Genomic DNA, 26,295 nt, shown 5'->3' with positions numbered 1-26,295 from the left:
TATATATATATATATATATATTATGTGTGAAATTACTATAGTCACTGATCACGCTCGTACGATAAATCATCATCATCATTCTATTGTCCTTCTTTATCGTTTCTCGTTGACTTATACAGTCTCTCTCTTTCTCTTTTTTTTTCTCTCTCACTCTCGCTCTCATTCTTACTCTCTCTCGCTCTCTCTTTCACTCACTTTATTTATCTTTTTTTATTTCTATTCTTCTTAACGTAGGAAAAAAGGAAGAATATAGGAATGTTCACACGTTTTACAATAGACAAGTCACTCTCCTTTAACATAGTGAATCGCAATTTTGTTCACATTACGCCATTTTTAAAGCCACTTTAAGGCTTTATTCTTTTTTTCTTTTTTTTCTAGCACCTTTCTAGCATTCCTCGTCACGTTGAATGCTCAATCGAAACTTTTCTATACACTTTGGTTCGCTCACGTTCTAAGTCGAATCTAGGCCATACCATCATACATGCATGCATACACACACATACATACGTACGTACTTACTTTCATGCATATATATATTTATATATTTATGTACATATATGTAAGTATATATATATATATATAAGGAAAAAAATTAGCATCCGTTCCTTCGACATACAATGATGAATTTCGATACTCGATTTCCGAAAAAATGTGTATTTTTATTTTTATTTTAAATGTCTTTTTTTACGTAGATTTCGAAAGCGTAGCGTTTATCACAGAAGGCAGCTATAGCTGTGGGACGATTGCGATCATAGACGGTAGAGTTTGCCTCGTAGATTATGAAAAATAATAAAACAGAAAAAGAGAGAAAAGAGATTTAAGAAAAAAGAAAAAAAGATCTAAAAAATAGGCGGTATGCATATCTAAGTATTTGTCACACCGAATGTGTACGAGTCGATTACTTGAAACTTTTTTATTTTTACGAAGGATTCGATATCATTAAAATCGAATATTTTTATGATTTTTTTTGTCTCTTGATTTGATATTATTATTATTATTATTATGGTAAAGTAAACACGTTGTTCCAGAAATGTGCACTAGAGTTAAGGGCGTTGAACAATATTTTGTTTTTTATATTATTGATTTAATTTTTAATTAATTATTTGTAAGATTTTGTTGATGGTACGGTAAATAAATTATTTTAGATAATTTAATGGGGTAAAGTTTTATCATTGACAAATCAATTTAATTGTTATGTGGGATGAGTAATGATTTGATGGAGTAATTTGTCAATGATTCATCAAATCATAGTAATTTTTACTACGACAATAACTTTAATTTTGTAAACGAACTAATAATAAATATAAATCAATTATATTTGAAAGCACATAATTGTGATTGGTGTAAATAAAAAATTGAATCGTCGATTAAATAAAATATTGCTCGAACGCTGTGAAATGGCGCAATGATGATTATTTTATAGTTTTTACTGATGAGGATCAGGGCAAATATGAATATCGAATTTCACTCGTACTTTAAATATCACTCGAATCAATTTCAGCCCTTATTCGTTGTATCGTAAGAAATAGCAATTTTAACATCGAGACATTTTTCATCAATATCATCAAAAATTGCGATTACTCGGTCGAATGTATTTCGTGAAACGAAAGTTATAATGATTATGACGTTGATTAATTTCTAGTAAATCTAGGGAATTTTCTAATGATTATAATTAAGGGAACTAGATATTGTGGAATATTGAGATATCGATGGTGAGATTTCGTAGAACAATGGAACCCATACAAGTGTATTTTAATTCGCGAGCAAGTCCTTATTGTAATAGGCCACTTCTGTCATAACTGACAGATCTAAAGGCATCTTCAACGAGATCAGTGAGACATCTCACTGCTTGTAAAAGTGCTGCCAATAACAGAGACAAGGACAATGATATCAACTTGCTTGGGACCAAAGCATTGTCCGATGAACTTTGCGATCTACCCGATACCTTTTTTCTTTTTTTCTTTTCACAATTTTTACCACCAGCGGAATCCTTCTCGTGGATTCTTTCCATCGACGAAGAAATCCTTTTTGAGGATCTGTTAGGTGATCTATCACGGGAACGTGATCTTTCTCTGTCAATGGATTCCGTAGACGTTTTCGTTGTTTTCCTATGATAATCCAAAGTGGAAATAGTTGATCTACGATGTGACACCATGCTTTCAATCTTCTTACGAAAATCTTCGGTTTTCTCGTCAAAACCAATAAGACGATTTTCGTTCGAAGATCTTCTTCTTCTTCTTTCTTTATTCTTCTTTCCTTGTTCACCTCGACCGGAAGATGATGACCTGTCCCGACGAGTTTGCAAAGTACCATCGGATTTGGCCTTGTCCGAAGCTTTCAATAATCGATTACTTTTGTGCTCGAAGAATATATTTTGCAACGAAGTTTTCGTATACTTGTCTATAACTTCTATATCCTTGAACGATGAATTTTCATCTAGAGAGTTAGTCCTGGTGTGACACTTTTCTTGACAATGAATTTTCTTTTCCAAACAGGAATTATTTAAATTATAATCTACCGTAGGATCTTCCGGTTCTGACCAACATAATCTAATATTTTCTTTATTTTCGTCAATGACTGTACGTCTCGATGGTGTCTTTCCTAAACTGTTTAGAACGAAATTGACAGCTTTGGCTGTATCAATTGGTATGTTCGATTCTACGGTTTCGTTTTTGAGATCAGCGTTTTCGTTGACCCAGTCGTTACTCGTTTGATCGTCGATTGATTTGGAAGGATTGTTTTCGTCTTGATTAGCAGTGTCCGATGATTCTTCGTTGGAACCACCATTGAATGGACAAGGATTTGCGTCACCGTCTTCGTCGTCGTCATCCTTGATGGTTAATTTTTCTTCGACCCAGGCTTCTTCTTCTTCTTCTTCGTCCTCTTCTTCATCCTCCTCTTCATCTTCCTCTGATTCCAGAGACAACGATTTGTTTCTTTTTATCACCGGTACGATGCTATCAGCGTAAAGAAGATCCTGCATCTCGTATAAACTTCTCTCGATACTTGGACTCTTGTAAAGAAGATTTCTTAATTCAGGTAAGTCTAAATCTTGTACGTGAAGTAAATTTTGTTCGATGTTCAATAAACTCTCTTCGATTTGTACAAGACATTGTTCTATGTCACAACTAGTGTCTTCCGATTTGTTATCTAATTTTTTCGAGAGAGGAGAATTAGTTGATTTTTCATGTTTATCTTCGACCTCGTTAGTAGTGTCTTGATTTTTGTCTAACTTATCTTTCCAGGATTCGTTAGGCTGGATATCCTGATGTTGAGTCTGGCTATCATAAAACACACGATAATTACTATGACTGTTAGCTATTTCGTAATTAATAACATCAGCTTTAGGATTTCTCAAGGAAAGACGTTCTGATTCTAATCTCTCGCTACAAGTACGTCCTCTAATACCCAATATATTTTTATCTCCATGACTATTCGCTATAGCGTATTCGCCATCTTCCTGATGATGACAACGTCGACGACGACGATCTTCAGCTTCCTTTTTAGCCGAAAGTTCGGTATATAATCTAGAATATTCGTTATGACTGGTGGACTCTTGATAAGCATTGCCATGGCTGTTGGCAAGTGGATAAATGGTTGAATCATCAAGATCGGAGTCAACCTGTCTGGTCCAAGGTCGTTTAGCTAGTATACTTGACTTATAATTACCGTGACTACCAGCGTCATCGTCGAAGTCTACGTCATTGTCGAAGTCAGGAAAGTTCTTTTCTTGATGAATCACTGCAGATTCGACGCAACCGTCATCGATTAGTATATAACCGTCAAGGGCGTTATCATCCAAGTCGATCCACCGATGAGAATCGTCTTCTTGAGCTACATTAATTTTTTCTTCACGTTCCTTTCTTTTTTCCAATCCTTGACGACGACGTTCTCTGATTGCTGAATCATGCACGTGTATTTGTACCGGGCAGAGGTCATCAGTTTTTCTTTCGTTAGGTGGTGTCGTAGCCATTAATGGTGCGACATCATCCAATAATGCATCCCTATTTTCTCGATATCGATATCCAGGACATGGTGTATCAACTGGCGAATGAGAAAGTAGGTTTACATAAACACCGGTACCTCTGCCATTAAGGGATCAGGTGATTGTTGGACTTCCTTGATTTTGGTACAACGAAGGAGTTTGACTTTCGGTCAAAACTTCGTTGCTCGATCGTAATCGGTTGAAGTTGCATACGATCTGAAACGAAGTGTTAACTTTATGAGCCATCAAACGTTTTTATTGAATTTTTTGGATCACTTTAGCCGAGTGAGATTCAATTGATTATTGACGGGATTAATATCATTGTTGATACTCACTCGACTATGATTTATTTTAGTAATTAATTAATCGTTTAATTTTTATGAGATATCACCTTTGGATGGCTCATCCTAATGTCACGAAATTCATCAGTGAACGTCAAAATATAGAAACAAAATGCGATTGCACAAATCCATTCGGTTACAGTACTAGCAACGTGAAGTTCCCAACCACCGTCAGCTCTGTACCATTTCTGAGGATTAGTACCTACAACGAGGCAGTTCATTATCAAGAAGGATTTATTCATTATGTGATTTACTGTTGTTATTGAATTCATACTATTCACATTAACATAACAAGTTTGATAAATGTTTCAAGCTGACCTTTATATGCCAGACTTGCCAAAACTCCGGTGATGAATATGACGAAGAAGCAGACTGTGCAAAATGTTGATAAAGCTGTTCGTAGATGGGCCATTCTTAATGAACATCCCAGTGGATGCAAATAGAATGAACAAACAGCCTAATAAATAAAGTAATAAAAAGATTTATTATTAAACATTTTAATGCTAAAATATTTATAATAATATTATGCATATTTAATTGTATGAGATTTTTTATACAATAATTTAATATACTAATTTTTGAATTACTTTTTATGTTAATATTACCTGTGTCCAAAAATATGCGGTACCACCACCAAAACATAAAAATGCACCGATCATGTGTACAACAAGGACCGATGTTTCTTGAAAGTTTGCTACAATTGAGACACCTAGGGTAGTCGTTAGGCCAAGAATCAAGGCCCAATAATTCCATCTTGGTAAAGATGCTTGTAAACGAAATGCGCTGGTACATTCTTTCACTTGAGAGTATCTTATGTAGATGACGAGGCACACTATGAAAGTAAATCAGGACGAATGATAACATCCGTTTGATAATACAATCTATACAGTTTTTTATTTCTTCTTAGTACGACAAATACATACATACTATACTTTCGAAGTATAGTAATGTGGTTTACTTACTGAGCGCAGCGATCATGTTCATAAACTGAGCGAATATGCAACTTTCTGGTGCTGAGGTTGCCACGTCTGAGATATAAGGAAATCCTGCTTCTACGTGATCCGATAATACAGCTATGATATACCTAGAAATAAAATATATCTTGTTACATTTTCTGTTTAATCTGCTGTTAAACTGAACTTCATTGGAATGGGTTTTGTTTTTATTTGATAATCTGCTGAAGGTATTAACTTACCTTTTCTTTATACTAAAAGAATAAACTAAATAACTAAATAAACTAAATAAAATAATTTCTTTTTCTATACACCCCAAATTGTGCCACAAAAAATATAATAATAATAAAATAATAACAAATTATTCTCTCTCTCTCTCTCTCTCTTATAACATTTATTTAATAAAATTAATTATTTATATTAAATTTTTCTCTATTGAAGAAATTATTTGTACATAAAATTATAAGCCGTAAAAAATATAATAATATTAAAATAAACAAATATTTCATATATTTATTTCGGTATATAAATCAATAATTTTTATATACGCGCGCACGGACTCATTCTCAAACTCATTCTCAATTCATTCAAAAAATAAAAAAGAATTAATTTAAAATGTTAATTGAAGAAAATTATGTTAATTTTAAATTTATTATCCACTTTGATTTTCAATTATATAAATTCTTATTATTATAACATTTATGTTTTTTAAAATAATGAACTCACGTGACTAAGAATATCGATGGCAAGGAAACGAATAGTATGATAGGTAAATAATGAAGATTAACCAGGACATCGTTTTTATCCATGATTATCAACGTATCGGTCCACAGTTATTCGTCAATTCTTTTTTTTTTATCGACAACCTTGAACGTCCACGATCACTGTGATTTTCTTTGAGAATATTCTGTCGATTCGTGCGCTGAAAATGCGCTCGTTCACGACGAGATAAGATCATTCGTGTTTCTTCCTTTACCCCCACCACCTTCCTCTTTTCATTTCTCTTCACCGGTAGACTTGTTTTTATAGTGATCATTCAACTCGTTTGATGATCATGCCTATGATTATAACGCCAATCTCACTGCCATTTCCAATTTTTTTTCTTCTTTTTTTTCACATGAAACAAATACAAGTGATTATGCTAATGTTTTGTATAATAATTAATATTAATTGTAATTATTTTTTAATTAATATTGAAAAATGAATGAGATATATAAAAATATTTCTAGCGTTAGATTAGCGTGTATAGAAAAGTGAAGTGTTGCATAATTTAAAATAATTTCAACTTACTTCGAGAGATTATGACTTAACAATTTCTTAGCCAGTTTCTTAAGCCAGTAATAATCTTGTCATTTCCAACAAGTATGCTGAACGATCATGTTGAAATTATGGAGGAATAAATTGGATTGTTCAAAACACGTTGCATCAATTCCAACAGCTTATACTTTCACATTATCTATCTACCATCTGTAAACGTATAAATAATAGATAAGCGTAAATCAATATATTATGTTGGTTCAATTTTCACGTGCATGATGTGTAATGCGAGTTACTTATTTAAGAAAAATCAAATAATTAAAATAAAAAATAAAATAATCATCATGTTACCGGTTTGTAATTTGTTTTTCGTAGAACAATAATTAAATTAGCGACTATAAAACACATTGGAATTTTGTAGTTTAGGTTTATTATGTAATACATCTGCCGAATATCCAATCAATTTTTTTGTACTCTAAATTAATTCTAAATGAATCTTTAATTTTTTTTTTAATATACCACTTTATGCCACCAAAAAAATATAGTAATATTATTAAAATAAATAAATAAATCAATGAGATAAAAAAAAACATATATATATATATACAATTATTTTTGAAACACCATATACAACATTAAAAATGACCTATTTTTTAATTTAAATATTATCGAACATCGCGTTTAACATATAAACATTTGTACGTATTAGTGATATGCGTGTTAAATATTGTACCTTCCTGCAAAATCTATACATTTCTTTTTCTTTTATGTCATATCTATACGAATACGTCTCTGCTTTTAAAACGTAGCACGTATCGCGTAAAATAAAGAGAGAGACAGGTGGATGATGCATGTATATAGGTATAAAAAAAAAAAAGGGAAGTAAATGTGTGTGAGTAATAAACGTCGTTTTCTACCCTTCGACGTCATCCCCCACGTAGCCATCGACCCTCTCACTCGTCCATATATACTTTATCGTATTACCGCGCTTTCTGGGATTCCTAACTGTCTCGTCACAACACATGAGTGCATCTATACATATATATGAGAAATATGCATATACCATAAGATTATTTAAAAACTTTACTAATCGATGATGGCTTTTACACGTGCGCCTGCGATTATCACGAGATTTAACTACATTTATACGTATATATATTCATATATATATATTTATATGTAGGGTGTGTATGTGTAGCTAAGTGTGTGGGCGCGTGCATGTGTGTATATATATATAAGAGAGGAAATAATTCATCAACAAACTGCAGTGCAGGAAACGTGCAATTTTTCACACGGGGGCGTTGGCCAGATACCATGGACAATATTGCAAAATATCCTTTGGGAAAAAGGCCACGAGGTTTTTTTCACCCATCACATACCCCCCGTCACATTTTGATTCTATTTATTAAAAAGAAAAAGAAAAAGACAAAAAGGGTTAAAAACAAAAATTAATAACAACAACGTAAAACGTGATAGAAATTAAATTCATGACGCAAGTATGGTTAAAATAAAAGTATTATTATACATGTACCTTTTGTAAAAAATGATTGCAGTTGATATTCAGAGAAACGTTTGTACTTCACTGACATATGTAAACCTCACTGTGTTTCACTGCAGGGAATATTCTCGACGATGATCAAATATTAGAAAAAAAAAAAAAACGGGGTGGAGTTTAGACAAAAGGATTGAAGGAATAGCTTATGAATTTTTCTCTCTCTTTCTCTCTCCCTCTCTCTCTTCCTGTCACTTTTTTTTGCACGTAATGAAAAACAATAATTGCGATGATTAGGGTTGAGAAAAAAAATGTCGTTTGTATTTTTTTTGCAAAGACGAATTTTTCGATTTAATTAAGGTGCGTCGGGGCGGGKAGGATTTCGAAGAGATGGATGGTTTTTTTTAATTTTTTTTTTTTTTAAATACTTAGGGAATAAAAAGGAAACGCGAGATCGCGTTCGTGTGACGTGCACGTTTGAAACAGCACTGAGGTTATGGGCGTCCAAGCGATCGATGATGCGTCGGAGAAGGAAACGGGGCGCTCGTATAGCAACTGCGCCACTGATGTGAGTGAAGAAAACAAACGTCGTTTCAATGCTGTTGTCAATGCTGTTGTCAATGCCGTTGTCAATGCCGTTGCCAATGCCGTTGCCAATGCCGTGTGAGACATTTCAAACCCGTTACGCATTGCCTTGCTCGTTGGTAAACGCATTTTTAAAAATGCCTTTTTTTGTTTTTATTTTTTATACACGATTAAATGTACGTTTTGCCTACTTCGATATCAATGTTTTATCTTTCTTTCCATTTCTTTTGCTTACTATGTAGTTATTATTCGAGTACCGAGAGAAAGATATCGTAAGCGAAGGTCTACATTTCGCAACTTCTATCAATTTCACATTTTCTCATTATTATTGAATTTAACGTTTAAATATTTTCTTCGTTGGATTTGTCACGACAGTCGCTATCAGAAAATAAGTACCAAAACATAGTATTTTATTTAAAAAAACAAACTTGATCCTTTAATCTAGGAAGTGACTAAACTGAAAAAACTGAAGTCATAGTATACTCCCGAATTTTTCATGCAACTTTTGTTTTATAAAACTTTTCTGCTACTATTATATTTTTAGAGCTACAATATCTTGGTGGCAAGAGCTAGTGAATCACCCTGTGTAACGTATGAAGTTTATTATCATAAGCTTATCCGGTTCTGATCAGAAAAGGTCAACACTACCGGTAAGAACTTCCGTTCTGTGGTAAATATTTTTTTTCTAATTGAACGTACGTCGAGTCTTATTTTAATATATTTATATCTCAATGTCGCTAATTCGAATGTCGAATTTTTCATTCGATGTGAAACAATGTAGATTTTATCAATCATTTATTCCTTAAATTTATACGATGAATTTATTAATTACGACGAATGCGATTTAAGTAGCAGTGATTAGACTGTTTCAGCCACTCTGCTTTCACCGAGTTTAGCTAAGACCAGGCAGGTTCTCTCGTTTTTCCAAGGATTAAATAGTAATAAAAGATAGCAAATTGTGTGAAAGGATAGGAAGATGAAGGTAAAATGAAGAAATGATTCGAATTAATGAAGATTGTAGATTCCCGGAGTTCTGATTTACAAAATGTATAATGATGAACTAAGTTAATTACAAATTAAAAAAAGATACAAAGCCTGTTGAATTGCTTGCGATTGATTGTCCCCAGGAATGCTTGGGCTGATTGACGGGTCCGATCCTCTCAGCCACATGTTCTGCAGTTTCTTTATTTTAGCACGTGTTGACAGACAATGGTTAAGGGCAGGGATTACGTGGAGTTTGTTGAATTCTTAAGTAATCTTCTAGTGATTTATTGTTATTGCTTTCATATTTTTTTTTCGAATGATGCGTTTATTAATGAAATCAATCTGGTTTCAAGAATAATTTAATTATATTAATAAAATGGATGTAATTAGTTAATCTTTTATTTATATAACTGCTGCAATTGTTTCCGTCAATTTCTATATTTACTACTAAAAATGGTTTCTATTATCATTTACGTAAATCACTAAAATAATGTCCCTTATAATTAATTTTACTCTACTGCGAAAAATTTAAGGAAGGTATGCATGGCGGAACGTCACAATAAATTAGTTGCATTGCACGTTTTAGAAGCATATATAAATAATTTTATATTGTTTAACCACACTAAAACTATCAAAATCAATCAAAAGTATTGTTTAAAATAAAGTGAATATGATCATTACTATTTTTTTGAATAATATTTTATTTATTTTTTCTAAATTAATGTCGAATTATATAAAATAAAGAAATAAAAAAAATTTGAACAAAAGTTATTTTACCCTTCGCATAATAAATCTCATCAACACGACAATACATTTTGATCGATTTTAATTGAAATATATTTACATTCATTGGCAATAATTTTAATGTTCATTATCTAATCTTGTTATTATCGTTCAATCGATTATTACCGAACAATCGAATTTCAGAATTTAATTCCTTCATTTTTTCTGGTTGGAATAAGTTATCTGTCAACATAATTGATTTTATTGATAATAATTCTAACGATTAATAGCGCAAATAGTTTAGTAAGACATTTGTTTACCTTAATTACAGGCATCTCGAAACGTATTGCATGTAATTCATAAATAAAAGATAATATGAATATACTGAAAAATAATGTGTGACACCATTCTGCAATAACACTTAGAACATGCATCAACCAACCACCGTCATTTCGGCCCCAATTTTTTTTATCGGTACCTAAAAAAAGACAATCATTTAACGATCGAATAATGCATAATAAAGATTTTTAGAAAAATTATTTGTAAACCTTTGAATTGTAGTGTCGCAATTTGACCAGGTATTAAAAATATAAACAGACATATTAATAATATTATGTTTATGATAACTCGTATGTAATAAATGTAAATATCGGATACAGTACCGATCATTTTGTGGGTAAATTTGGTCTGTGAAAAAATAAAAAGAATGTAAACAACATGATAATTGATGTGACTCTTATGACAATTAATATTTATCTCGATAATTTTACTATATGTGCGTTTAGTATCTTTTTTCAAGAAGCAATTAAAATAATAAATACTCTAATATATATGAAGATAAATATTTTTCGTTTTCAGAGAACATTAAGGAGAATATATAAAAAAATACTTCTTCAGATGAAATTTAATTTAAAGTCAAATTTGTTTATAAATTCGTTAAAGAAAATGACCAAATTCAAGGTAATAATTAAATAAATTTGAAAATAATATTTATTAAAAACACAAATGAACATAGATATTAACCTCAATAAATGTATACCAGGTAATACCAAATATATATAAAGCTACACCGATAACGTGTATTTTATTGGTGATTCCAAATGCCGGAAAATTTCCAATTATACTGATACCTATTACTATAAGTGCACCACAGATATTTGATATCTTTTTTAGATTTTTATTAATTATATTTTCTCCTCTATCTTGAATAAATTGAACTAATATCCGATTTCTTAGATATATACCGTGACAGCCTGATAATAAACAAAAATACAAAATTACTTTAGTTAAATAAAAATATTCATATGTGAACGATATTAAATATAAAACTTACCAAAAAAGGCGATCAAGTTTAAACATTGAGAGAAAATACTTATCTCAGGAAAATAATAAGCCATCTCAGATATGTATATGAAGTTTAAGTTTGTGTGATCCAAATATATTGAAAGGAATAATCTATAATAAAAATTAATATTTTGTAATTTTGTATATTGTATATTTTTTCCTTAGATTATAATAGTATATCGTAATATATTTTATTTATATTATTATAATCATAATATGTTATCAAATTAATAGTTATAATATATTCATACGATATATCAACCCACGTAATATATTTTTAATATATTCGACTTACGGTAAGAAACATCCAATGACAGTTAAGACGGGCACATTAATATATATCATCTTCAATATAGTTTTATTTATCATAGTATTATTGTTTCTTCGAACACTGGACAATATATTAAAATATAATAAAGATAAGAAAAAAAGAATTTTAAATAAAAACCAAATAAACAGCTTATAAAATTAGATTTATATTTAAAAAAAAAACAAAAAAGAAAGCAAAATCACAAAGATAAAATTGTTGATAATGATTTAACCTGGAGGTATGGTTTATATGGATAATATCCATTTCTTCTTCTTGCAAGAAACACTTGTCGATGGACTCTTTAGAATGGTTTATTAATGTCTGAATTTTCTGATTAATAGAAATACCTCTTTTACCTATTGTACATAGATCGGAGTTATTATTATTAACGGATGATGTGTCCTGATGATTGTCCGTATTAGTTTCTTTAATGCGTTCAAATTTCCTTCTTTGTTTAAGTGTGGGAGATAAATTTGATGCTTCCATGGTTAATCACGTGATTCGTAATTCTTCTTCTTCTTATTTATGTTTTTCTTCGAATACTATCGAGGTTAACAGAGAAGCTAATTATTAAAACGCCTTCTATGTAATACGAGAAACTTAAAATTTCAATATTAAACCGTCTTCTTTTTTAAAAAGAATTAATTCGCATAATGACAACGTTGTTGTATTACGCTAACGCGGCATGATCACGTACGGCAAAAATACTTCTAACTGTTGCATTTTGTTTTCCGAATTTTTCGAATCTTTACATTTACGTAATTGTTAGTTAAATTTTTTTGATTAATATTTTTTTGTATTGTGTTAATATCTAGCTTGTAAAAACGTTAGTACGGAAATAGATGCTTTAAAGTCATCGTAAAAGACAATGTCGAATAATATTTCTTTTTGAGGTCATACTTTTATTCACGTGACACAAATTACTATCTAATTATGATAATATCTAAACTATTTGCGCAGTCAACTATAGATAAAATTTATCTCTAAATAATTTTTATGCAATAATATTTTACATTAACATGCATAAACGATAACAAAAATAATGCGGTTCTTATTTATAGTTTTTTTTTCTAATTTTTTTTTATTTAACCAAATGTTTTATTTCAGAAAATTACAAAATAAAGTCAAGGTCGATCTTTATTGCAACGTGAAAACATATTTTTGTTGTGACAAACAAATTTCTAATAAAATTTTTACAGTGCTTTTGGATGCTTTTTCTATTACGATTAATTTTCTTTTTTTCTCTATATATTTTATTTTTAAGTACAATCAAATATATTTTTACAATGTCTATATAATTAATTTATTTTATTTTTTTAAATTATTTTGCATGACAATTCTTCGACGAGTTGTCATATTTTATTATAAAAAAGAAAACAAATTGAAATAGTTTAAGGATTATGTGAAATATCAAAATCATTTGTATGGAAATTCTGTAGACGGCTATTGTTATCAAGGGTGCAAATTTAAGTTTTAAGTTGTACGTTTTGTCGGTAGATGACGCTGAAAGTTTTATCGATAATCTGAAAACATTTTCAAGAATTTACGTAATGATACCAAATTTCTTTTTTGGAGATTTTTAAAATTAGAGATAACAATTATACTACAAAACAAAACAATTATTTTATTAACAATTTTGTTAAGTAAGCCTGAAAAAAACTAACGAATGTATAAATGATTTTTGTTGAAATTGTTTATAGCGTAAGCGTATTTTAAAAAACTGGACAAATTTTTAGCGTAATCACCCTGCATACACACAATGTTATATAATTATTTATTTTCTACATTTATTTAGTTGTTTTCAATCATGAAATTGTATGATTTAAACAACTTTGGACATTAAATTGTATTCGAATACGTACATAATCGTCCACATATATATATTTATATATATGGCATCTATATTTTTATAGTATATATTTAATATAATATATGTATGTGTATATATATATATGTATATTTACACTATAATTATAAATATATCGCGATAAATAAATAGATACGAATTATTATCATCTCTGAGTTGTTCAATTCTATTTGTTGGCGAACGTGCACGTTACATTTTGCTGAATAATATACTAGATAGTTCGGGAAGTAATTTCATTTGTTCAATGGTAACAAAAAGACGATTTTTTAATGATTTAAAATCTAAGGCGTTTTGAATGATCATGGACGGTTGAATTTGGCTCCGAATGAAATTTCGAAAAGCTATTTTAACACTGGTGCTCACTTAAAACACCTAAATCATCCTTCTTCGAATATTGTTCTCCCTAAGAAATCATTATTACCCTTATAATGTAAAAGTAAAATATTACAAAAATGCTGACTCTTTGATTTTTTATTTTTAATGTTATGGCAAAAACAAATTACTTGGCGTAACGAAACACAAGAAGGTTTTTAATAACGTCTTAAATGCTTTTTGTCTAAAAGTAAAATGATTTGGAAATTTATCGTTAGGTTAGATATAACGAGAACTTAGATTGAAAAACGAAATTAATTTCAGAACGACCTAATATTTATATAATCACGTTTTATTATAGAACACATTATTATCTCTCTCTCTCTCTCTCTCTCTCTCTCTCTCTTTCTCTCTCTCTCTCTCTCTCTCTCAAATATTATTATATATATTATTTTTATATTTTATAAATATTATATAATCGCGTAGATCATTCGATCGCGTAGACTAGTTTGAAAATCTTTAGCTAGCGTGCCTACGTATTAAAAAGCGCTATTATTTTCTATTTTAAATATCAGTTTTCACAAATTGTCCCTCAATCTTTCGAAAAACTGAAATTATGTATTTTAATATACATAGGATAGGAGTCGTGTTAGTTTTCTTTTTTTCTTTCATTTTTTGAATCCATGGATGGACGGAGCGTGTTTCCGTGGTTCCTTTCGTCGATAATCTCGACGTTATTGTCCTTTTTAAATTACGCCGTTTAATTTCATCTCGTCGCGATCCGATATTTTTTGACGATCACTTTATTCAATTTATTTTTTTTTTAATATTTTATCTTTTCTCTGTCGCTTAATATCAAATTTCAAGAAGGAAAAGTGTTTTAAAAAAAAGAAAAAAAAGAGGAAGAATCTCTATTATCGAATTATCGTATATAAATATCAGAAAAAGCAGACCGCCGCGGTCAGATTGTTTGAAATTTTAATTTATAACAAAATTCTACTACTCTTTTTGTATATTTCTGTCCTCGTTTAGAGTAGATTATATTCCTTTAGTTGTTATTATTATTATTATTATTATTATTATTATTATTAATATTTACGAACCGAAATTGTCCTATACAAAAGATTCGTTCCCGTGCCATTATAACTAAATTATCTTTTTCCTTTACTGGATAACGTTTCTTTGTTCCTCTTCCTTTTTCTTTTCTTCTTCCTTTTTATCTTATTTTATTTTATTTTCTTTTTTTTCTTTTTCTGTTTCGCAGGATATTCTTTAGTCGTTGAAATTACGTACTGGCTTCGTCGATGACCGTAATCGTTCGACTATTAGTGTTGGTAGGCTGACTTCCAAGGTGCCACTTGACGTTCGTATCGTTCGTATCTTCCTCCTGGATTGGTGAGTTGCCTGCCACTGCATTAGTACTACTCGTTGCTTGTTGTTGGCCGCTACAAGCTGTTGTAGTTGTTGTTTGACCAGCCTTCGACCGTGCCAAGGACCACCTGCGACCTCGCCGGCCCATAATAATCGGCATTTCTGCGATAAGATTGTTTTCAAATTCAGAAAGCATGAGGTAGTTTTCAACCTTGTTGCACGAGGTTATACAGTCACCGATGTAATCTAAATCTTCGAGAAGATTATCCGGCAGATCCATATCGGCTATACCTTCCTCGGAAATACACGTAAGTTCTGGTTTGTCTGCTCCCAATGCGTCTATCATGTCACCTAATTATTTCGTAATTGTAATTATTTAATTAATCGTTTTTGTGCGATAATTTGGAAATGTTTTTTTTTTCTTATTAACACAAAATTCAAGAAAGAATTTATTCAATTTTTGAGATCATTGATAGTTGATAACATTTGGTATTAAATTTGATTAATATTAATAGCAAATAATTTGTTAATAAATAAAGATTTCTTTCTATATATTATTTTTTTAACATTTTAATTTTGTATTAATTTGATTAACATGTTTACCGGGTGTCGGTCCAAGTTCAGCTCCAAGTACAAGAGCAGCAGCAGCTGCACCAGCAGCTGCCACGTGCGTACCATCATTTTCTTGTTCATGACTGAATGACGGTCTCCGTTGTTGAGGACAATTACCAAGAACGCATAGATGCTTGCTACCATTTGCTCTGGTATGCTTGTGTTTTGATAAATTTCGTCTATGAAGATCTATGAAGAATAAAGTGAAACTACCGACTAAAACGCAAGTCGAGCTAAAATAATAACCTGCTTTACCACCGCAACCATCATTTATGTATCCTACAAAACAGAAAACACGATTACAGTTATTTTATTAAAATCTATTACGGTTGTTCAAAAAGTTTAAACCAATTTGTTAATAAACATTTCAAACAAAAACCGGTCACGAAATCTACGGGAAATTTAATAGCAAACGCATTGGCGCGCTTATTCGGAAAGTTTTTATATTACATTTAAAAATATTCGTTGAATATTTATATATTTATTAATATAGGTACGAACTTTTTGGGACAAACAATTTTGTATTTAAATTTGTGTAATAATAAATATCTTTGATAAAGGAAATTGGACATTTCAGCTAATTTTGATTATTACCAGAAATTGGCACACCAATAGCAATGGGTATAGCCTGAGAACATTGAACGAATCCCCAAGTTCTGGCAAAATTCCTGGCTCTTACCCTCTCGTACGTATACATCTTAAGACTGTAATGATAGCCACCACAAAAGATGCCTGAAAGAAGAAGATTACCATTTTATTGCTCGTAAATGGATTCCAAGTGGTCCCTATTATGGCTACCAGATGGAAGGAAGGATGGTAAGAAGTGGACGGTAGGAAGGATGGAAGGATTATCAACGATAATAACGAATTTTATTCATTGATCTGTAAAAACTGCTCATTTGAGTGAAGTGTTCCACTTGACAAAAAAGGATTACGAAAGATGAATTTTTCTGGGTTTACGATTGAATATATTCTTAAAATGTATTCCGTTATAAGATATTTTTAAGATTCTAACGATGACGATAAGAATTCCGAAATTTACCGTAAATCCATGTGAACATAACGTATCCGTGATAATTTCCTTGAACTGCGGTAAGAGCAAGAATGCAAAGCCCGCATACGAATACAGCGGCTTGTGTAAGGTATTGCCTTGCAATTCTGCACTCGACGTTTCGATGAACGACCAAAAGACCAAAGGCAACGCAGCCAAGGGTCCAAGCCAATCCGAGATAAGCTTGGAGTAATACAACGGTGTCACCGAGTCCTTCCTCTTCCGCTTGATGAGCCTACATACATAAAAAAAAAAAAAAAGAAATAAGAACCAATTATTATTGATACCTGATTACCTGAAGAATTTGCAATAACTATAAAAATTAATGTTAACCAGATAAAATATCGGCGTGTTAATCCCGAATGCTGATATTCCTGTTGAGACCAATAATATTCTCACGGTTTTACTTTTGAGCGTGCTGAAATCAAAGAACGGTGGTCTGTCGTCGGTTTTGTTTTTATCCTTAATCTTTCTCTTTTGATTCTTCAAATGTAATATTGCTCGACGTTGAGGATGATAAAGCGAAGCACTACGATAAAATGTTCCTAAAATGAACGTAAGGAAGACAACACCTGTCACCGCTTGAAGACCCAGTCGCCAACCTATTTTGCTGTAACAATCGTGAACATTTATCTATCTATCTATCTATCTAGCCTTCTATTTAATCTGATCTTTTTATTATTTAGATAAGTGATTTAGAAAGAAGAAAAGCAATTCACCTAATGGTGCCTTTTATAAAGGCTGACATGACTGCTATACCCAGACCACTTCCAGAAACGATGAAGATTTCAACTAGTTCTCTTTTTCGTTTGAAATATTGTGCTACCATTAGTGTACTGCAATCTCTTGTCATACTCACACCTATGCCTGTTAAAAAAATAAGAAAAAAAAAAAAAGAAAGAAAGAGGGTTTTAACAAATGTTGTGCGAATCATTCTTTTTAAAAAAAGTGATTGAAATTATTTCAATTAAATGTTTTGAATATTTCAATTACTTAAGCGTATCATTTGTTTTAATAGACTCGTTGGAAAATTACATTAGGAGGCTTCCTGTATTTTGTTTTTTTTTTTTGTACCAGTTTAGGATACGATTCTTTTACTCACTCACCCACCATGGTACCATAGCTGAAGAACAATTGATGAAATTGCGAGGCGAAGGACGTGAAGAGGCATCCGAGTGCCGTAACGAGGCCACCCAAAACGGCCGTAACTCTGGTGCTTTTTCTTCTACAAAAGGCTATCGTTACGGGTGACACCAGCAAGGCTACGCCAGTGGACATTGCACCGAGCCATCCTGAAAAAAAAAAGAAATTCAATTTCCTTAGTACGTGTTCTTAAAAATTCGTTCATCGTTAAACATGACAAATCACTTTTAATACGTGAAATATAAAATTTACAAATTTATGTATAAAGTTTTTTTCTCCAAAGGACGTTTAAGAAATCCAAGATTTGCAAATTTCATTCCTAGAAAATGTTATTTTAATTGATCATTATTAAACACAATTTCAAATCATATTTTATATAAGCCCCAATAAAATGAAAAAATAAATATATAAAATTTTGGAGAATTTTGGAAAATTCGATGATCTTTCAAATGTAAATTGTGTTGATAAATTATATACACATATATTTTTTGAAAAATTATTTATAATATTAATCAGATAAAAATAATAGAAATATATAAAATTTGTCCGTATAGAAAAGTTTAGAAAAATCGATGAATTACAGATGTTTTCGAGTATGTTTTTCAACAAAGTTCGACGTTCTCGATGTCAAACACATCGAAAGCTATTTCTTTCGGATGCTCAACTTTGAGCTACTTCAGTATTCTTCGTCATCATATTACATATATACTTTGGGTCGATCTATTTATCAGAAAATATATACAATATATACAATATTCAAAAATATTTGTAGACTTAGCTAGACGTGGGAGTTCAAAATTGATTCAACCTCGATCTACATAGATAATTTATATGAAAAACAAAAAAAAATACAACACACACACACACACATACACGCACGCATTAACTTGGACTTATCTTCTACAATCAGTTAGAAAAGAAAAAAACCTAAATGCAAATTTGAAAATTCATCGTAACATACGATCGAGTTGATCAATTGATCTACGTTGCTCGTGAATGAAAAATTCAAATGTGTAAGAAAAACACGTAGAATATACGATGCCAGTAAAAATGTCAGCCATTCACAATACGAGCACGTGTTTCAACAACGTATTCGTGTATAGACATATGAAATTGGAAACAAGTTTGATTTTTATGACGACTTCCTGGCAACTTGCTTCGACTTTTCCCATTTACTATATCGTATCAGTTTAAGAGGCCGGTGTGTCTAACGATTATTGTGTTATCTCTCTCTCTCTCTCTCTCTTTCTCTTTCTCATTCTTTTTCTCTTGTTCTTATTTCTAATCCGTCTACCTACGCGTTCGTGTTCTTAATAGCAAGATTAGGAGGTTCCTTTGATTCATATTTTCTTTTCTTTTCTTATCTTTTTTTCAAACGGAGAATAGATTTTATTTTTTATTCTCAAAACGGTCGTAAAGATCGAACATGTCAAGTTGTTCTATTGTAAGAAGCAGGATCGCGATTTAAATACGAATAGATCGTGAAATATAAAAATTTGAGAATTTTTATTAGATTATTTGAAAAACTATTTCGTTTTATCAATGATACAAAAGAAAATAAAAGAGATGATTTTTGTCGTATTTAAACGTTACGAAATTAAAAATTAAATACAGGATGATTTAGTAGATAATTCTAAAAGCTCGTAATTTCAAATACAAAATAAAACGAGTATTAAGAATTTTGAATAAGTATGATTGATTTTTAATAATACCTACGATACCTATGGCTCATCCTATATAATTATACGAATCGATATGACGATTATTTGAGAAGTGGTATCAAGTTTGGTATAATAAATTTTTCTCTTTCGTCTTGAAGCGCCACCAATATGATGAGGTCGCTCGGTCATCGATCAAATTCATGGTTGGGAGTTGTTTTATTAATAATACCGAAGATAATCAACGCAGTACGAAGATAAAGTAGTAATACGAAGGGTATAATAAAAAAAAAATATCTTCTTCATCTTTTTTCTTCTCTTTTTTTTTTTACGGAAGATTAACGTTAAAAATTAATGTTTCTTCTCTGAGCCGATGTACTTTATTAACATTAGTTACATAACCTTGGACAGTTCTCTTTGATTTTTTTTCTTCCTTTGATAAAAAAAGAGAAAGAAAAGTTAAGGTAAGAGTCATCGAGAGAAAATATTTGTATCGTGAGCCAACGTGTTGCGATTTATGATTTTTATGTATCTTAAATAATACTCGTAAATATCGATCACGTGTATTGTTAGATACCTATATTCATTTATTTTGTACGATTATATAATTTTCTGATTTTTTGTTGTTGTAAAAGTAATAATTTTTTGTACTCGAGTGGTTACTTTTTGTCACCACTCGATTTAACACATCAACAAATAATATAAGTGCAAAACAATAATTTTAAATACGTCATTTACATGCATTGTTATATATGCTTCTTCGATGATAGTTTGAACTTGACAGTCGTTGTAATAGGAATATTATTTTCAAAGTTAGTTTATAATAAGTATAGAATACGATGAAGAAATCAGTTCAAGTGAAGATGAGTTCGATTTTTCGTCGATGAACCGGCCAAAACGATCGGTCATTCAATTTCGTACATGAAATACAAAAAAGTGTTATATATATATGTATATATATAAAAGAAGGGTAGTTTTTCTACGTGTAAAAGAGCTGAAAAGTTCTGAGTCTAGTATACAGAGGGGTGCAAATTTTTATCGTGATTTTTGAAAGGTTGCGTCAGGATTACGTCATACTTACACGGAGAATATCATTTAAATAATATTTAATATTAAACAATATGAGAGAGACGATAAAGTGTCATATATTTTAAAGATTATATTTGAAAAACGTTATAAATAATTTATTGAAAAATATAAAATATTGAAATTACAGTAAACTATGTGTATCTTAATAAGATTCAAATTTAAAGTCAAATGATATGGTTATGAATACTCCGATATTTTTTATCTATAAGCAAAATTGTGATAATAATATAATTTATACTAAATTGAAAACAAAAAAAAAATTTATATACACATAAAGAGAATAAAAACAAAGGAGTAATAACAGGGAGAGAGAGAGAGAGAGAGAGAGAGAGAGAGAGAGAGATATATAGAGATAGACGGAAATAGAAACTGAAAAACATGTCGGACCCATGAAGATATCATATCGAGAATATGTTCTCCTTTATTCTATCGGACTTTTATCACAAAGCATTTGCATTTCTTTTACCCACCTCTTTTTACTACTAAACCCTCTCGATAAAGAGGCATGAGGAATAGGGGAAAAAAAAGAAAAGAAATGAAGAAAAAGAACTGAATGGTTGATACTTCGATTCTGTCCAGAGATATAACGCGTAAAGTAAGAAATAGTTTGTTTAGTAGGTTATGGGATAGGGTGGGACGAGGATAAAAGGGAGGAGGAAAATGTTACCGAGAGTATAGGAGAAGGGTGAATTAGGCTTTATGAATTCGCAGGAAAACGTTCAAAACAAAATACCCACCCTCTTTCTTATTTCCTCTTTCTCCTGTTTGTCCATTGGTAAAAATCGAGATCCTTTATCGAAAATAATCAGCGTATATTCGAATAGTTTCATCTCATTTTCTTCCTCTCTCTCTTACTTTTTTTTTTGCAAGGAAAGAAAGAAAGGAAAATAAAGGAATATGCACTTAAGTTTGGTTGCTTAAAGCTTACAATTAGTCGAATGAGAGGGAGAGTAGTTGAAAATGTTTACGTGAGGGTCAACGAACCGACCCTCTAAGAATGTTTCTTGTGCCAACTAGGAGTAACAGGATGCACACCAAGTTTCCTAAGGGTTTATAAGGAATCTCTTTGGCAAGTGTATTCATGAAAGAGTAGGGAGTGAGAGAGAGAGAGAAAGGGATGGAAGGGAATGAGAATAGTTTAATCTTCTTGGGACAATGACTTTTAGCGTCCTTTCTTCAACTGTGAACTTAACCTTCGTAAGAAAGTTTTGATATTTTACTTTAGGAGAAAGTCTAATGTGGTCTCCGTGTAATAATGTATTTATTTTTCTTTTTTTTCCTTAACTTAATTTTATAATATTTATTCATTATTTGCTGATTATTGTATGAGATATCTAGTGAAAAATTTGGTTGATTATTTCAATATACTTTGTTAATACTCTGTAATAATATTGCTTTTTATTATATGCATCTATACATACTTTACTTATCGTAGGAGTATGGAAAATGCTACTAATAGATGACAATTATTATCATAATAATAGACGAAGCATAAAGTGTCATATTATTAGTAGGATTTGTATACCCCTACGATAGGCAAAGTGTGAATGCATGTAACATAAGAAATATAATTACAGGGGCATATATTAAACTTGATTACTTATACAGAATGATTGAAACTAAAAAAAAATTATTGAATAAAATATAAATTATTGCATACTCTCACAGGCTTGATATTAATTACGTATTAACATTATTGATATATATATGAATATATATTAGAATTTAGTATTTTCTCTCGTCCAAAATTATAATTTTTAATGATAAAATATCACAGGGAACTTGGACATGAAAAGAAGTAGAACTTAATTTGATTAAGTTGGACGTTTCGTCCCTTTATTGGGACTTCTTCAGCAACTGGAAAATTTATTTTCTTACATTTCTCATTACGGTACATGCGTTTTATACAATATAATTTATTACATATTACCTTAATCATCAAAGTTCAGCGTCTTTTTTATTTAATTTCAACATATATTTCTTTTTATAATATTCTAAAACACAATACATCTAAAACTTCGTTAGTTTGGTCGTTATTATTTAAAAGCCTCAACAAAACTGTTTCAATCTAGACTAGTGTTTGTTAGCCTAGATATCATCAGTGTAAGGTGTCCTTTATTATTTATGTTTAAAATTTAAATATTCCGTTGTAGATGTGATTTAAGTTATTTGTGTCTGTTCTATAATTTACCGTATTATTATTACATATGTGATATGTTTCGCTAATATTTCTTTTATACCAGTTTTCCTCTAAATCTAGGATAGTTGCTGCGTCAAATTTAAAAGTATGTCCTGTTTTAACCATATACACAGCTAACGCTGTGGTATTGGTTTTGTTCATATTTAGAGGTTTACAATCATTTTTGTGTTGGTCTAATCTTTTTTTTAATTCTGTTTTGTTTGACCAATATAGCTCTTCTCACATTCACATGGTATTTTGTACACTAAGTTCGACTGGTCAAATTTATCCACTTTATCTTTTAATTTTGTGTAAATAGAGTTTATTTTTGTCAGATTATAAAAAACCAGTTTAATATTAGTGTTTTTAAAACATTTATTTATTTTGTTTGCTAACAGCTTAATATACGGGAACTTAATGTACTTTTTATCTTGCAGATTCGGTTTTTTTACACGATCTTTGTCAATTTTGAATTCATTAAATACCATGTTTATGAGATTCTTGGGATAGTTATTGTTTTTTRAAAGGGTCTCTATTTTTTCCTTATTTTCTATGTGAAACTTCTTATTGCTTAATGTTAAAGCTCTAAATAATAAACCTTTTATAGTTCCAATTTTTTGACTTAAAGGATGGTTTGAATAGTAATTAATACATCTTCCTGAGCTTGTTGGTTTTACATACCAATTCGTTGATATAACTAAATATATAATTAAATAAAAAAAAAAAAACTATATAATTAAATAAAAAAGACGCTGAACTTTGATGATTAAGGTAATATATAATAAATTATATTGTATAAAACGCATGTATCGTAATGAGAAATGTAAGAAAATAAATTTTCCAGTTGCTGAAGAAGTCCCAATAAAGGGACGAAACGTCCAACTTAATCAAATTAAGTTCTACTTCTATATATTAGAATATATATATATATTCTTCATTCATACATATTAGAATATGAATGAAATAAAAGAAAAATGGATGAATTGTTAATTGTAAGACCGATAGAAACATTGTAAAGAAGAGTTTAACAAATTTCTAGTTTTGGCTTTATAGATATTTGTATGAGTGTTGAAGAAATATTTGTTTAACTTTGTATGGATAAGATCTTTCAAGGATAACATACCTACATTAAGTAAGGGTTGCCGAAATCGTTTTGTTCCATCAAGAATCAACCAGGCACCAACAGCACCATGAATTCCCGTAGCAAGAATCTGCACCATTACACCAGTAACAACGATGACCCAACCCCAACCACTTTCAGGATAGTAATGTTGTTTTATAGTATACCTGGCGATATATGTATAATATATATTTATATTTGTACACGTTCTAAGAAAAATTTCTCTCTCTTTTGTAAAAGTAGATGAAAAAAAAAAAAGAAAAAAAAAAAAAAAAAAAAAAAAAAAAATTTTTACGCAAGACGAACACGAAACATCGCGAATTCTCGTTTACACGTGACTGCTTCGTTATCATAACGATGTGACTTTCTTTTCTTCGTAACGAGAGCGAATATACGACGCGTATTACGGACAAAACCTCGTGCTAGGCGGTTAACATAATTCTTTCGAAACTCGACCGACACGTTTCGAGTACCTCTTTTGAATTCTAACAAGATTTTTGTCGGCACTTTTTGACGTATTATATTACATTCGTCGATGGTCATTATACAATGATTCTTTTTTTTTTTATTCGATAAGTAATGCAAATAAAATAATAGTATTTAACGTATTCATTTAATTAAGTATTACATCGAGAATAACATTTTTATACGAGACCTACCGTGTTTTTAAAAAATTTATGCTAATACATTATGCGTGTTATATTCGATGTGTTGATTAAATTTTTTTTTTCAGTTCTTGGAAATGAAATTTAATATACATTAAAAAATAATATTCGTATAATTAAATATAATGTCATATTTGTTTTAATTATTTATACAAAATACACATTATTTTAAATGTTTCTTTAAAAAAGAAATATATATTGTAGAGAGATTTAACACATCGAAAGATAATATTATTTTATACAATTTATTTATGCATTCTACTTTATTGATATAAGATTTAAAAATATTATATTATTACAAATAAATTCTATTGATTTATTTTAAAATAATATATATATATATATTATTATTATTTCATTTATAAATTGAGTTAGTTTTGTGGTCGATTTCAATTTCTATTATTGCGGAATGAATACGAGTTTGAAATTAAATGATAAGGATCAACTATTAAATCGGACCTGGGATCTCGATTAGGGTCACCGTCGATCCCTTTGACCCCTTCGCGAGCTGGCAAACACGCAACGCCCTCGCATTCTCCTGAAAAAGATTGTTCACCAAGTTCACCGGAAGTTGCAAGCCCGCTGTCCTCAAAAGCGGGACTTTGCACGACAACATCCCTTTTAACACGTCCACGAGCCTTCATCCCTTACAACAATCCTCTTTCTCGTGACACATTGTTCCAACTCGATCGATCTTTTTATTTTCAATTTTTTGTTTTTTTTTTTTATTTCCACCTCGATTTCCTCCTCGAGATCTTTTATTCCGATATTCTAATATTATATCAGTACTATCACTCTTGTTCAACGATATTTTATTTTTTGTAAACACTACGTCATTCACGTGATCGTGATATAGTTCTTATCTAAAAGAAATTGATTTATTTAGGACGGATTAATAACATTTATTATCCGTTCACGATTTTTATTATCTCTCGATGATCTTATATATAAATTAATTGTTATAATAAATGTTATATATAATTTTGAAATTAATATATTTAATCTATAAAATTATTTTTCAATAATATGAAGTTCGTTTATATTTGAAGTTGATAAAATTGTATTAGAAAAAAAGTTGTATTATTATTTTGTTATTAAATTATTTGTTATCGAAAAAACATGAAAGAGAGAGAGAGAGAGAGAGAGAGAGAATAGAATTTTATATATAATTTTGAAATTAATATATTTAATCTATAAAATTATTTTTCAATAATATGAAGTTCGTTTATATTTGAAGTTGATAAAATTGTATTA

The 26,295-nt window shown here is 30.3% G+C and overlaps 3 protein-coding genes and 1 long non-coding RNA gene across 8 annotated transcripts in view; 1 reads left to right on the top strand and 3 right to left on the bottom strand.

Annotated features, from left to right (window-relative positions):
* Positions 1 to 147: 147 nt before the first annotated feature.
* LOC106789034 lies at positions 148 to 8,297 on the bottom strand. Its single transcript, XM_014752833.1, has 8 exons — positions 8,068 to 8,297; positions 6,570 to 6,746; positions 6,006 to 6,384; positions 5,289 to 5,410; positions 4,932 to 5,158; positions 4,645 to 4,783; positions 4,373 to 4,528; positions 148 to 4,089 (listed from the first exon to the last, which is right to left on the bottom strand). Exons 3-8 carry the CDS (start codon positions 6,086 to 6,088, stop codon positions 1,772 to 1,774), a joined length of 3,045 nt encoding a protein of 1,014 aa, XP_014608319.1. The 5' UTR covers positions 6,089 to 6,384; positions 6,570 to 6,746; positions 8,068 to 8,297; the 3' UTR covers positions 148 to 1,771.
* A 16-nt stretch (positions 8,298 to 8,313) lies between these two features.
* On the top strand, positions 8,314 to 9,949 carry LOC106789033. 4 transcript variants are annotated; one of them, XR_001381959.1, is made up of 4 exons: positions 8,314 to 8,732; positions 9,158 to 9,263; positions 9,476 to 9,595; positions 9,741 to 9,949. It is a non-coding gene; the product is annotated as an uncharacterized LOC106789033 (long non-coding RNA). The 4 variants fall into 4 exon arrangements; XR_001381961.1 differs by having other exon boundaries at positions 8,314 to 8,691; positions 9,476 to 9,949; XR_001381958.1 differs by having other exon boundaries at positions 9,476 to 9,949.
* Positions 9,950 to 10,324: 375 nt separating this feature from the next.
* LOC106789026 (DNA damage-regulated autophagy modulator protein 2-like) lies at positions 10,325 to 12,718 on the bottom strand. Its single transcript, XM_014752826.1, has 7 exons — positions 12,207 to 12,718; positions 11,960 to 12,055; positions 11,654 to 11,775; positions 11,344 to 11,573; positions 10,869 to 11,007; positions 10,641 to 10,798; positions 10,325 to 10,563 (listed from the first exon to the last, which is right to left on the bottom strand). The coding sequence occupies exons 1-7, from the start codon at positions 12,458 to 12,460 to the stop codon at positions 10,537 to 10,539; spliced, it is 1,026 nt and encodes a 341-aa protein (XP_014608312.1). The 5' UTR covers positions 12,461 to 12,718; the 3' UTR covers positions 10,325 to 10,536.
* A 2,324-nt stretch (positions 12,719 to 15,042) lies between these two features.
* Positions 15,043 to 26,295, bottom strand: part of LOC106789046 (monocarboxylate transporter 12-like) — a 55,622-nt gene continuing 44,369 nt past the window's right edge. The window contains exons 1-9 of one of the 2 annotated variants that reach the window (XM_014752864.1): positions 25,501 to 25,725; positions 24,380 to 24,543; positions 18,294 to 18,479; positions 17,907 to 18,054; positions 17,521 to 17,797; positions 17,179 to 17,422; positions 16,731 to 16,868; positions 16,128 to 16,415; positions 15,043 to 15,875 (exon numbers count right to left, since the gene is read on the bottom strand). In XM_014752864.1, the coding sequence (XP_014608350.1) occupies positions 15,439 to 15,875; positions 16,128 to 16,415; positions 16,731 to 16,868; positions 17,179 to 17,422; positions 17,521 to 17,797; positions 17,907 to 18,054; positions 18,294 to 18,479; positions 24,380 to 24,543; positions 25,501 to 25,685 (2,067 nt within the window). In that variant the 5' untranslated portion in view covers positions 25,686 to 25,725 and the 3' untranslated portion in view covers positions 15,043 to 15,438. Of the gene's footprint in view, positions 15,876 to 16,127; positions 16,416 to 16,730; positions 16,869 to 17,178; positions 17,423 to 17,520; positions 17,798 to 17,906; positions 18,055 to 18,293; positions 18,480 to 24,379; positions 24,544 to 25,500; positions 25,726 to 26,295 lie in introns of those variants that run through there. The other variant, XM_014752863.1, reaches the window with a different exon arrangement.

The sequence above is a fragment of the Polistes canadensis genome, unplaced genomic scaffold (genome assembly GCF_001313835.1).
Source record: "Polistes canadensis isolate GaletaPanama2010 unplaced genomic scaffold, ASM131383v1 scaffold_161, whole genome shotgun sequence".
Lineage (NCBI taxonomy): Eukaryota > Metazoa > Arthropoda > Insecta > Hymenoptera > Vespidae > Polistes > Polistes canadensis.
This window is presented reverse-complemented; position numbering and strand designations above follow the sequence as displayed.